This window comes from Rhinopithecus roxellana, chromosome 15 (genome assembly GCF_007565055.1).
Source record: "Rhinopithecus roxellana isolate Shanxi Qingling chromosome 15, ASM756505v1, whole genome shotgun sequence".
NCBI lineage: Eukaryota > Metazoa > Chordata > Mammalia > Primates > Cercopithecidae > Rhinopithecus > Rhinopithecus roxellana.
This window is the reverse complement of record NC_044563.1, coordinates 44,528,415-44,543,011: the sequence shown is the minus strand read 5'-3', so window position 1 is coordinate 44,543,011 and position 14,597 is coordinate 44,528,415. Positions and strand designations below refer to the sequence as shown.

The 14,597-nt window shown below is 36.7% G+C and overlaps 1 protein-coding gene across 4 annotated transcripts in view; it reads left to right on the top strand.

Moving 5' to 3' along the window:
* TMEM135 (transmembrane protein 135) overlaps positions 1-14,597 on the top strand; it is a 264,255-nt gene that overhangs the window by 228,478 nt on the left and 21,180 nt on the right. For all 4 annotated transcript variants that reach the window (XM_010356031.2, XM_010356030.2, XM_030918487.1 and 1 more), the window contains one exon: positions 8,376-8,417. In XM_010356031.2, the coding sequence (XP_010354333.1) occupies positions 8,376-8,417 (42 nt within the window). The remainder of the gene's footprint in view (positions 1-8,375; positions 8,418-14,597) is intronic.

The following is a 14,597-nucleotide window of genomic DNA, read 5'->3' as shown; positions in this document are numbered from 1 at the left end:
GAAGTGCCCCACTTGATACTTAATAAATGTTTGTTTCTTGATACTTAATAAATGTTTGTTTTTCGGCCGGTCGCGGTGGCTCAAGCCTGTAATCCCAGCACTTTGGGAAGCCGAGGCGGGCAGATCATGAGGTCAAGAGATCGAGACCATCCTGGTCAACATGGTGAAACCCTGTCTCTACTAAAAATACAAAAATTAGCTGGGCGTAGTGGCACGTGCCTATAGTCCCAGCTACTCGGGAAGCTGAGGCAGGAGAATTGCTTGAACCCGGGAGGTGAAGGTTGCAGTGAGCTGAAATCACGCCACTGCACTCCAGCCTGGTGACAGAGTGAGACTCTGTCTCATAAATAAATAAATAAATGTATGTATGTATGTATATATGTTTTTTATCATTATAGTTACCTAATTATCCATGTTCATTGGGATCATAGTTTCAAACAATTTCAGCCTAAATCATTTATTTCAGATAGTTGTTTTATGCCTCTTTCTAGCAAAACTTTCACAACCTTGTTAATTAGTAAAGTTGACTGGTTTGAGTGTTATGTTCTTTGCCATTGTGTTGGTGGAATAAAGATGAATAACTTTTACACTGTTCAGTCTGTTCCTAAATGATCAAGAACTGATTTTAAGATTAAGTTGTACAAACATTGTATAAATTTATGCTTATTGTAAACATTCGAAGTGATGTAGCCCCATAGAAAGTAAAAAGTTATATTTTTCTGCATACATCTTAACTCATCCAACTACAATAGTTAGTCCACTACGCACAGTTTGGTTTTGTATGTATCCTATTAGAGGACTTTCTATAACAATGCCATATGTAAATAATAAACAACATTTTATATTTTGCTATTAATATTTTAGCATTGTTGCTAAATATAGCAATAGTATTTAACAATCAGATTATGTATATAGAATTCCTTCTTTTACTTAACAGTGTTTCATACAGGTCTTTTTATAGCAGTGTATATCTATCCCAATAGTTGGTCTCGAAAGACAAGTTTGAAACTTAAAAAGTTTCTCTTTGAACCTTTGCATGAAGAAGTTCCACCTCAATAAGTTTTATAAAATGATAAGCAAGTATAATACTCTTAGTAGCAACTAGTAGTCTTAACACGAATTCAGAGTTTTGTTTGTATGTTTGGTTTTATTCTTGGGGCCAGTGAGATCATTTCTCTTTTTACATCATAAGTAATTTAGAAGAATTCATTCTATTTTTCCATTATGATTTTTAATAATAAAGCTAGCATTAAATAAAATGATGAAATTTCAGAATTCTAAATCATTTAATCAGCCAGTTATGGTAGTCATTTACTTTCATTTTTTTTTTTAATATACAAGGATATTGATTCCTAAAGTTAAGTGATTTACTCAAGATTGTAGAGAAGTTATGATTAGCATCTGTATCCTTTCTCTTATCAAGATTTTTTCACTACACCATGCGTTGCCTCTGAAGAAATACTTTTTTTCATTTTTGTTTTTAGATGTTTATTTAAAATGTGTAATATAAGCACAGTGGCACATGCCTGTGATCCCAGTCCTTGGGAGGCCGAAGTAGGGAGGATTGTTTGAGTCCAGTAGTTTAAGACCAGCTTGAGCAACATAGGGAGACCCCCATCTTGGGGGGTGAAGGGGAAGAAGTAATAAATAAGTAAATAAAACATGTAATATTGTTTTAGATGCTTATATTTTTCTTATGTAAAAACTGACACATTAAATTTATTGTGAAAACATGATTACAATCACAAACATGCAATGGAAAAAAAAATCCCATGTTGTCTGCACCTTCTTCTGAAACTACATTTTGTGTATATGAAATGTATTTTATCATTTAAAAAATTGACAAATAAAAATTGTACATACTCATGGGAGTACAGAGTGATGTTTTAATACATATATAGTTAATTAGATCAGAATAATTAGCATATCTATAATCTCATACTTATGTCTTTGTATTGGGAGTATTGAAACTAGCTATTTGAAACTATGTATTACTGTTAACTATAGTCATCCTACAGTGATATAGAACCACTAGAATGTATTCCTCCTACGTAGCTGTGATTTTATATCTAACAAGTCTCTCCGTATCTTTTTTTTTTTTTTTTGAGATGGAGTTTTGCTCTGTCACCCAGACTGGAGTGCAGTGGTACGATCTCAGCTCACTGCAACCTCTGCCTCCTGGGTTCAACCAATTCTTCTGCCTCAGCCTCCCGAGTAGCTGGAATTACAGATGCCCACCACCATGCCTGGCTAATTTTTGTATTTTTGGTAGAGACGGGTTTCACCATGTTGGCCAGGATGCTCTTGAATTCCTGACCCCAGGTGATCCACCCGCCTTGGCCTCCCAAAGTGCTGGGATTACAGGCATGAGCCACCACGCCCAGCCGTCTCTTCATATCTTTACCTTTCCCTTACTATTTCTAGCCTTGGGTATTTTCTCTTCTACTTTCTACTTTTCACTTCTATAAGATAAATTGTTTTTAGCTTTCACGTATGAGTGAGAACATGCAGTGTTTAACTTTTCTGTTCATGGCTTATTTCACTGAGCATGTCTACCAGTCCTTCCATGTTGCTGCAAATAACAGAATTTCATCCTTTTTGTGGCCGTATAGTATTCCATGGATATTTTCTGGATAGTAATCCCCTCTAGGATGTATAGTTTGTAAATATTTTCTTCCATTCTTTAGATTGTGAAGAAATATTTTAAAGGAGATTTATAAAGTACATCTTTTACATCTTTTATATTTACCAAATGAGTGAAAACTGAGTAGACAATAAAAAAACTTAGAAATCAAAATAGTTTGTTCTCATTCTTTTCAGCTCATTAGAGAGCACATAATGAAGTAGCATATTTACGTTATTAAATTTTGTGTTGGTGCCAAACAATAGGGTGTTCTTAAACATTTTATGGTGAATGGATTATAGGAACATCACCCATCATTAAAAGTCTAATATCGCGATATTTTCTTGGGAGAACTTAATGTACTTTAATTAAGATTAGTAACATTTTTGCATCCCTATAAATGTGTTTTTGGAGGAAAACCTACAGTAAAGTGTTTGCTATAGAAGTCACACCAATGAACTACAAATTCTTCCAAAAACAGTTTTCTAGCGACATCTGCTGGTACAATGTAATAAAGGTGACTCTCTCATTAAAGTAATTTCACAGAAGAAAAATATCTTTGTGGGCAGAATTGTTTATTTTACTATCATTTACACTTCTAATAGAAAATTGGAACATTTGACCAAGAGTATTATCCTGATAATGATAACACTGAGCTTATTTGTACTTTCCTGTACATAATATGGAATTCCAACCTGAACCTCTACGGTTATTTGTGTATCGACTAAGTTGTTTGATATTATTATGCAACATATTTCTTTTCCTCTCTGTCTTTTTTGGCTCTCTTTTATATCATAATTTGCCTTAGCACAGAACCTTGCAAGTAGAGATTCAGTAAATGTAGACTGACTTATAGTATTTATTTTTTCATTTGCATAAATTAAGTTGAAAAGTCTACGTATATGAGTTAATGCATTATTTTTATGTGCACTTGAAAATAAAAATGAGACTTTATTTAGAAAAGAATGTGATTAAGATAAATGGATTTTTATTTTTCTTCCTTTGAAGAGATATTCTGCATTATAAGTTGTGGAGAAGCAAAATATATTCAGTCCTTGGACATTTTCTTTACAATTATTTCCTGTATGATTGTATCTAGTCTCATGCATTTAAATACTACATATAAACAAATCAGACCTCTCCCTTAATCCTCAGACTTGTTCAGCCAATTACTTGCTTCCTCAACATTACCATTTAATTAGTTAACACACATTTTAAACTTAACATGTCCAAAACAAAAGTTTTGATTTTCTCCTTGAAACTGTTTCTGCTGTAGCATTCCTTACTTTGGTGAGTGGCCATATTATCCTTCCATTTGATAAAACCAAAAATTATTTCAGTAATTTGTAAATTGCCTCTCTTTTACTTCACATTTAAACCATTGAGAATTTCAGTCAGCTCTACTTCTCCCCACCTGCTACAACTATGATCTAGATGACCACAATCATCTTTCCCCTCCTAACTTGCTTCCTTGCTTCTAACCTTGACCTCCTATAAGTCTATCCAGCAGCCAAGTGATTTTTTTTTTTTTTTTTTTGAGACAGAGTCGCACTCTGTTGCCCAGGCTGGAGTGCAATGGCGCGATCGCGGCTCACTGCTAACTCCGCCTCCTGCTGCTTCCTGGGTTCCAGTGATTCTCCCTGCCTCAGCCTCGCAAGTAGCTGAGATTACAGGCACCATACCCGGCTAGTTTTTGTGTTTTCAGTAGAGACAGGGTTTTGCCATGTTGGCCAGGCTGGTCTCAAACTCATGACCTCAGGTGATCCACCAGCCTCCCAAAGTCCTGGGATGACAGGCATGAGCCGCTGTCCCCGGCCACAAGTGATTCTTTTAAAATTTAAGATAGATCGTGCCACTCCTCTTATGAGAACCTCCCAAAGTTCTTACCTTGCCTAAAGGGCTTATGTGAAATGTAGACTACTCCCTCTCTCCACCCCACTGTTAGGTCCTCATTTCCTACCACTACTTCCCTCCCCTATTTTACTCCAGCTACAGTAATCTACTTGCTTCTCTTTACATGCCAAGCTGACTCCATATCATGGGCTGTGTACTTGATTACCTCAAACGGAAATGCTCTCCCCTCTACTCACTAATGTTTCTATCAGATCACCAAATTTTACCTCTCAAAGAAGCTCTTCTTGACCATACTGTGTAAAGTAATGAAGCCTGACTACATCACTGTTTCTCCCCTTATCTTGCAGGTTTTTTGTTTTTTTTCCATACCTATTACCACTATATGACATATTTACTTTTTTATGTATCTCTTTCCCAACTAGAATGCCAGCTCTGTAAAACCAGGGATTCTTTATTGTTCACAGTTATGTCCTTAGAACCTAAGGCAGGCAGTGCTTATACTTAGTGGCCACTTAGTTAATATTTATTGAATAAGTTGGTGAGCCTTAATACTTAAATGGAGAATGTGATTTCATTTACATTATAATAATCGAATCCATAGAATGAGGAACCTTCAAATGGAGTCTGCTTTGTTTAAATCTTTGTATCATATTTTCAACATTCAACACAGATTACAATTGTGTTTCATAGTTAGGTTAATGCTCATACAATACTCTTAGTGTCAAAATGTGGGGCCATATTACTATTTTAAAGATTCTTTTTATGGGAATAATTACTTTTTTGTTCTTTTGACATAGACATCTGACCCTCAATTACATTAACAAACCTTATACACATGAATGGAAAGAAGAATAGCCCCTTTTGAATCCATGCTAAGACTTTATCAATATGAAGTGCTTCCCACAGAGTTCTGCTGAAAGAACTGAACTTCCATCATAATGAAATTGCAAATTCATTTGTATATGCTCCTCTTATATTTGAAAGCTACTTTTTGATGTTTTGGTCTGCAATAAAATTTATTGTTTAAGGTCACAAATATGCAATTCTGACTAGAACAAGTTGTCAGAATTCTTTATTCAGCATAGCACAAAGATAAATGGCTGTCTTTTAACAATAACATATGAAAGCCAAAATTTGTTCCCAGATATACATAATCTTTTAATCAGTCTACTGCTCTCTGTTTTCCAGTCAATAGACCCCTTAACCGGCTTCCTCACCATCTTACCTATCTAGATTATGGGTTTTTAAATTACGGCAAAACACTTTCATCAGATGGAAAAAGATAAGTTTAAACATTTTAATGCTATAATTTTCCCATTCAGATTTTATCCTTCCATCTGAATTCTTTTGCCTTTACCCCTATTCTGTGTAAGGTAGATAATTATGTAGTATGTTAGCTAAATTCTGTGGTTACATTTCTCACTGTTAACATGACCAGGAAGTAGATCATGTTGCTTAATTGAAATTGAGTTTTTAAGTGTTTTTTCTTCTTAAAAAAAAAAAAAGGATACATCTGCAGAACATGCAGGTTTGTTACATATGTACACGTGTGCCATGGTGGTTTGCTGCACCTATTGACCAGTCCTCCAACTTCCCTCCCCTCACTCCCCACACCCCAACAGGCCCTGGTTTGTGTTGTTCCCCTCTCTGTGTCTATGTGTTCTCAGTGTTCACCTCCTACTTATGAGTGAGAACACGTAGTATTTGGTTTTCTGTTCCTGTGTTAGTTTGCTGAGGATGAGGGCTTCCAGCTTCATCCATGTCCTTGTAAAAGACATGATCTCATTTCTTTTTATGGCTGCAGAGTATTTCGTGGTGTATATGTACCACATTTTCTTTATCCATTTGATCATTGACGGGCATTTGGGTTGGTTCCACGTCTTTGCTATTATAAATAGTGCTGCAGTAAACATATGTGTGCGACTATCTTTATAGTAGAATATATAGTAGAATATAGTAGAATGGTTTGTATTCCTTTGGGTGTATACCCAGTAATGGGATTGTTGCGTCAAATGTTATTTCTGGTTCCAGATCCTTGAGGAATGGCTCTACTGTCTTCCACAATGGTTGAACTAATTTACATTCCCACCAACAGTGCAGAAGCATTCGTACTTCTCCACAGCCTCACCAGCATCTATTGTTCCCTGACTTTTTAATAATCACCATTCTTACTGGCATGAGATGGTATCTCATTGTGGTTTTGGTTTGCATTTCTCTGATGATCATTGATGTTGAGCTTTTTTTCATATGTTTGTTGGCTGCGTAAATGTCTTCTTTTGGGAAGTGTCTGTTCATATCCTTTGCCCACTTTTTGATGGGGTTGTTTTAAAACATTTCTGTGCATGTGGATTAACTTATTTTCTCAGATTCTATACTGCATCTAATACAAATGTATACGATTTTGATTAAAATAGATTTCTTAAATTTTTATTTCCTTTGTGGTCTTTCATACAGAAGACATAGAGGAATAACTGCCCTATTATATTTGAGGCCTTACTCTTTTTTTGAGACGGAGTTTCGCTCTTATTGCCCAGGCTGGAGAGCAATGGCGCAATCTTGACTCATTGCAACCTCTGCCTCGTGGGTTCAAGCGATTCTCCTGCCTCAGCCTCCCGAGTAGCTGGGATTACAGGCCTGTGTCACCACGTCCGGCTAATTTTGCATTTTTAGTAGAGACGGGGTTTCTCCATGTTGGTCAGGCTGCTCTTGAACTCCTGGTCTCAGGTGATCCGCTGGCCTTGGCCTCCTAAAGTGCTGGGATTAGAGGTGTGAGCCACTGCGCCCAGCCTAGGCCTTACTCTTTATCTAAGAATATCCAGTATCTTTATAGATTTATTCAAGGGATTTTGATAATAAATACTCAAAAGCCCTTTGTTTAGGGTGATCATAGCGATAAAGAAGAACAAAGACATTGAATGACAACAGCAGGATGTTGTAAAGCCTGCATAGTAATGTCCCCATTTTAAGGTCTTGTTTAAATATTTTTTTGCAAATCTGAGAATCTTTTTTTTCTTAACTACCATGTAATTTGAATCTTCCCCAACTGAAGAGAGCAGACTGTTTCAGGAGGACGTATAAGAAAAAAACATAACTTTTAAAGTCAGACAATCCCCTCCAGCCCCCAAATTCTGGAATTCTGACTGCTATTACTTTTGTGACCTAGGTTACTGCATTCTTCGAGCCTCTGTGTAGCAATGCAATAGAGAAAAATCTCTGTTCATACAGTTTAGTGATACGATTAAATGAGACAACACATATAAAGAGCTGAAAACAGTGCCCAGCTATATAGTAAACACTCAATAAATACCATTTGGAGTCCTCTCTTTCTGCTCTCCCCTCACCCCAACTCTGTTCTTCATGCTCTGTGATCTGTTCTAATTGGGCTTAATCAGAAATTAAAACTGTTGAACTAAACTTGAAACCTTTCTGTGCCTGCCAACTCTGTATTATGAATATTGTGCATTCTCCGATGTAGTAGGTAAGACGAAGTCAGAACCTTGAATTGATCTAGAGCCCACACCCACCTGGTGTATGTGGTCTTTTTCTTCTCAGCAAATTGGTCTCCCAGGGATTTGTAGCAACTGCTCTACTCCCAGCACCCATTTGAAAGTCCAGATGGAGCCCTTAGATTTACTTAAGTCTCTCTTCAACCTGCCTATTTGAGAGCTGAGCTCTAAGTAATGTTGATGTGACGTAGGAAGGCATTATCATATTAATCATTTTGTGTAAGGTGACTTACGTCATTGCTTGTTGCTCTTTTGACCATTCATAATGTTCAGATTTTTGCCTTAAGAGTTTCATCTTTTAAAACATTATTTTCAGGAAAAGATTTAATAGCAATGTAATATACTATTTATACCTCAAAATATTTTATGATTTTAAATTCTTATTGTTTTAGGTGCAAGGATGGTTTGAAAGGATTTACATTTTCTGCACTTAGGTAAGTAACATTTATTTTTATGTTGAGAGAGAATTTACAAGTTAACTTAAAACATTATACATAATTACAATAAATATTGACTAAACATTTAAACTGAAAATAATTTTAGAATTCATAAAAGTGCTTCCAAGCCTGCGGATATATAGCTCATTGAAAGAGTAATTTGTCAGATTTTTCCCTCTAAAAATTAATCAACTACTTCTTTTGGACCTATTGTGTGCTTTCTGTTGTGGGGTGTTTGAAAAGAAATACAAGAACTCACTTCAGGGAGCTGGAAAAGACAGAGCTGCTCATGAACAATTACTGAAAAGTTAAGTATTTAATTGTGTGGTACTAGATTATTTACTTTAGGGCAAGACTCATGCACAGTCAAACACAAATTTGATTTTAAGTATCACTAGAGTCTTTTCACCTCATAGCCCATCTTTTAGCATAGCAACTGGTACATGGTATATACTGTAGAAATGTTGGTTAGCATTAGCATTATATTTTAGAGTTCACCAAGAATTTTCTCATAGATTAGAAAATTAAATTTTTGCAACAGTTCTGTGAGATGTAACATGATGAGAAAACTGAGGCTTAGAATATTTGTCTAATTTAACATCACACAAGTTAACTATGTATACTGACTCCATACCCAGTGTTTGTCTAGTTTATATCATAAATGTTGCCTGTTTTGTAATCCAAAGGACGTATAGTAGATGCTTGGTGAAGATTAGTAGTATGGTTTTTACTGCAAGTATTGGAGGGAAAAATTAGGGAAAGCTTCAGTACTAGCAAAAGTTTTTACATGATTGTCTCAAGGTTATTTTGAGGATCAAATGAGTTAATATGTGAAAAATATTTCAAACAGTGGCTGGCATTAGTAAATACTCAAGAAATGTTGACTATTATTTTTGTTATATTCTCATAGATGATGTGCCTTAAACTGTACTTTAAGGATAGCTTTCAATAACTACAAGGAAGAGGAAGTGCACTCTGGGTGGAAGTGAATAATAGTAGCAAGAGAGTGAAAATTGTAAACATGAAGTGTGAGGTAACAGTGAGAAAATGGACTTAATTGGTAGGAAAAGTTTATATTAGGAAATATAAAATATTTTTTGGTATGTAGAGTAGGGCCAGATTATAGAAGACCTGGGGGACAAAAAAAGACTAATTTGGATTTGATAAGGTCAGCAGTAGGGAGCTACTAACATTTTTTGAGCAGGGTGGTTGACAGTGTTTCAGAAAGATTGGTCTGGCTGCAGTATTTGGGACATCAAAAAAGAGAGAACCAGAAGGTGGAAAGACAATAAGGACTAGAATTTGGGTGACAGTAGGAGGATTAAAGAGAAGCAGAAAAAGTTAAGACTTGCAATGAATGAAAATGAAGACTGGCCGGGCGCGGTGGCTCAAGCCTGTAATCCCAGCACTTTGGGAGGCCGAGACGGGCGGATCACGAGGTCAGGAGATCGAGACCATCCTGGCTAACCCGGTGAAACCCCGTCTCTACTAAAAAATACAAAAAACTAGCCGGGCCAGGTGGCGGGCGCCTGTAGTCCCAGCTACTGGGAGGCTGAGGCAGGAGAATGGCGTGAACCCGGGAGGCGGAGCTTGCAGTGAGCTGAGATCCGGCCACTGCACTCCAGCCTGGGTGACAGAGCAAGACTCCGTCTCAAAAAAAAAAAGAAAAAAAGAAAATGAAGACTGATATTTTCCTTCTTTTCCCTTCCACTCTGCAATCCCAGCCAAGTATTGGAAACCAAAGTGCCTAAAAGAAGGTGCTGTTAACAGAAAATCACATGGCATGCAAGGAAACTGGTTTGGGAGGGAACAAATGGAGTCCGCTGTATGATTAAGGATGTCTTTGGTTGTGAGAACTCTGTGGGAACAATAACTTTCTAAGTCATAATACACCACACTAATTTCCTTACTGTTACTTTTTGGTAAAAGATCATGATATTTATTAGAAAATAAAGTTTTTATTATTGTTGTTGCATTGGCTAGAAAGCATTTGGTATTAAGTTTAAAGTTGATAACAAAAACAAAAGTTAGGTTTTCAAAAGAGAAGGAAAAACTTAGTCTTGTTTTCCTACATCTCCTTAGACTCCCAGAATTCTTGCAAAAACTTAAAATGTGTCAGATGGTTTTGTGTCTTTTCTTCAAATCCACTTTTAACAGAGGGCTAGTTTGGACTATTTGCACTTAATTTTTCACTGTATTATAGAAAAATATTCTAGAAAAATGTTTGTTAATTCTCGCTAGTATTCTTGTTGCTAAAGCAAGAAAGCTGTTAAATATTGTGAATTGTCATATGTTTATTTGTGCATCTCCTTCCACTAAGCAAATTCTGTTTCATTTTAATTCTATTTCATAATCAATCTGCAGTGTGGTGAATTTGGATTCAAGAAATGTGGCTATTTCTTGAATTTATACGGTGAATATGGACTCACTCCATTGCAGATGAATTAATCTCACACTTATAAAGTTGATTGTCAGAAGAATGTTACTAAAAGCCAAATATATTTTTTATTGTTAAGTTTCATTGTAAAAAAATAATGTGTGTGCTTCTTGTAGGCTTTCAAAAAAGTGTTATCTGACATGTCTTTCCTGCTACCTCTTTGCAGTCCTGGCGGTTGTGATTTTTATTGTAGACGTATGCTGTAAATTTATAGCATGTCAAAAGTGCAAAATTTAATATTAATTACAAAGGGAAGGGGAAAGGAAAATACTTTTTGTAGCACAATTTAATATGACTTCCTGACAATATTAAACTTTGGTGAGGAAAAGATACACAGAGCTTGATACATTTGAGAATGGTGAGATTTAAATGAATACAATCATAAAATGGCATAAGGAAGTGCTTAACTCATACAGATCATAATTGCTGTATCATGAAAACATACATTGTTCACTCAGAGGAAAACTGTCCTTTATCCACAAAGGACAAATATTTACAAAGTACTCCAGTTTAATGTGTCCTAATTAGACAAGGCTAAAAAGCTTGAAAATACTAAACTTTACTTCAGGCTGGGCACGGTGGCTAACGCCTATAATCCCAGCACTTTGGGAGGCCAAGGCGGGCAATCACTTGAGGTCGGGAGTTAGAGACCAGCCTGACCAACATGGCAAAACACCGTCTCTATTAAAAATACAAAAATCAGCTATGTGTGGTGGTGGGCACCTGTAATTCCAGATGCTTGGGAGTCTGAGGCAGGAGAATTGCTTGAACCTAGGAGGCGGAAGTTGCAATGAACTTTGATTATGCCACTGCAATACAGCCTGGGTGACAGAGTGAGACTCTGTCTCAAACAAACAAACAAACAAAAACTCAGTTTAGCACCTTTTAAAAAATCACTTGTATTAGTCTGTTATCACACTGCTATAAAGATACTACTCAAGACTGGTTAATGTATAAACAAAAGAGGTTTAATTGACTAACAGTTCTGTATGACTAGGGAGGCCTCAGGAAACTTACAGTCATGGCAGAAGGCCAAGAAGAAGCAGGCTTCTTCTTCACAAGGCGGCAGGAGAGGAAGAGAGCTAGAGTGAGGGAGTGCCACACTTTAAAACCATCAGCTCTCCTGAGAACTAATTCATTATCACGAGGACAGCATGGGAGAAACTGCCCCCATAATCCAATCACCCCCACCATATCCCTCCCTCAACATGTGAGGATCACAACTCAAGATGAGATTTGGGTAAGAACACAGAGCCAAACCATTTCAGCACTCCTCAACAAGTGTGAGATAATACAGGAGCTACAGAGTTAACATTCACTGATAGATATACTTAGTATACATTTATTTTGCCCCAGGTCTTGTACTAAGCGTTGAGAATACACTGGGGAATGAGCCAGATACAGTCTCTGTCCTCAGAGAGCTTATGGTCTAGTGGGAAAGACGGCACTAATTATAACTGTGTCAAATGTTGCAAAAGAGAAGTGTAGGCTATCTTAGGAATATATTTTAGGCAAACCTAACCTAGCATCTTTCCCCAAGCTGTGGATAGGAGTAAATGGAGAGAAGAAAGCAGGAAATTTGCACAAAATTACTTATAGACTAGAAAAACCTAAAGGTAATAATAGAAGTTAAGTGTTCTATAATTCACAAATTATTAATACTTTTATTTTCCTGTGGGGGGTGGGTGGGAAGGAGCGAGTGGAAGGAGCATTTAAGATGGATTTTAAAAGACAAATAAGATTTTTAGAAAAGATGTAGGGAAGAATAATCCAGATAAGAAGAGCAATAAGACACATGGTTTATTTGGAGAATGTCAAGTAGTTCATTTAACTGTAATATAATAATAGCTCCTATAGTGAGCACTCACTCTGCACAGGCCTCACAGTATCTTAAATCAGATACTGATTTAAGCTTGAAGTTTATATTTAATTCAGTAGGCCATAAGCCCCTGAAGTTCCTTGAGGATATGTGTAGTCAGTTCAGATGTGTACTTTGGGAAGCTTCCTCTGGAAATTCTGTGTGGGATGATTTGAAAAGTATCTGCGTGTGTAGATAACAGTAGAAGTCAAGAGAATAGTGTCAAGGACACAACCTCGGGAGAAAAGCCAGTGTGAGACTCTGAAGGTGCGCTAGCCTTATTCATCATAGTTTAAAACATAGTTAGAAACATATGTAGGTTAGTGATTAAGAAGCCAGACTTTAGGCTAGACAATTCTGGGTTCAAATAATTACTGATAATTTATTGGTTGTGGACAAGATACTTAACCATGCCAACTCTCATGGGAATTGTGACACCTATAGTGTTGTGAGGATTACATGAATGAATTAGTATTTGTAAAAGGCTCAGTTGGCACTGTGTCTGTCATATAAGACATGCTCAGAAAATGCTAGCTATTACTATATTCATTCATTCAATATGTATTACGTATTTACCATGTGCCAGACACTGTGCTAGATGCTGGGATATAATAGCAAAGAAGATACACATGGTCTCACAGGCCTCACAGTTGAGTAGGGGATGTAGACTACTAAAACGGCACGTACATTACTGTACTGGCAGTTCATTGGGCTCTCCTAGCACAGAATTATTCTGGCCTGGGACAGGGTCAACTTCTCCAAGGAAGTGACTTCTAATCTGAAATAGTCAGTCCTGGCCAAAATAGCAACAGTATTATGAAGGGTGTAAGAGAAACTGTTCTATCTGTTCTGGCATAGTTTTACCCTTGTTGCTAATAAAGAACAGCAGTACAGATCTTAAACTCTCTATATACAACCATAAGTAAGAAACAAATTCATTTGAACTGACAGCTACCAAGGATGCACAGCTGCCATCTGGTGACAAACAAACCCCTTGCACACCACTTATGATTTGATAAGCTAGATGTTTTACCGAGGTTGTCTGAACAGGATGGGTTGCAGTTATTGGTAGTAACAGCTTTTTCATTCTTTCTAAGTATTTATGCTTTCATATTCTGTTTGTCACAGGTCTGAAGTTACTTTTTTTTTTTTTTTAAAGAGACAGGGTCTTACTGTATTGCCTAGGCTTAAGTACAGTGGCATGATCATAGCCCACTGCAACCTTTAACTCCTGAGCTCAGGCAATCCTCCCATGTCAGCCTCCCACGTAGCTGGGACTACAGGCATACACCACCATGCCTAGCTGATTTTTAATTTTTTTGTTAAGGTGGGGTCTCACTCTGGTGACCAGGCTGTTCTTGAACTCCTGGCCACAAGTGATTGTCCTGCCTCAACTCCCATAGTGCCGGGGTTACAGCATGAGCCGCTATGCCTGACTCAAGTTCCAGAATTTTAGTGTATTGTTATTGATCCCATTCTATCTCTATTTTACTATATTTTCTGAAAGCCTGGAAGGTAGTATTACCTTGGGAAAGCTTAATCTATATAAGAGTAATGACTCTTACAGGATAGGTATAAACAGTGATACTGCAAACTCTGAGAAAGGAGATACTTCTTGAGGCATATCCAATTGTGATAGTATTTTCCATTCATTGTCTTTGCAAAAATATAGTCTAGTTTTGATGAGACAGAAATATTATTTTCTAGATATTTTATTTTTCCAAAGAAAAGTAGATTAGAATAACATCAACTTTCAGATTTCCTAATGAAATAATATGAAGACTTGGGGAATCTGACTGTTTTCTGATTCCTGTTCTGTAGTGCCCTCTGTTTCCCTGTGCGTATACAGATAACCAAGTGTGCTACAGCTGTTTATGACTCA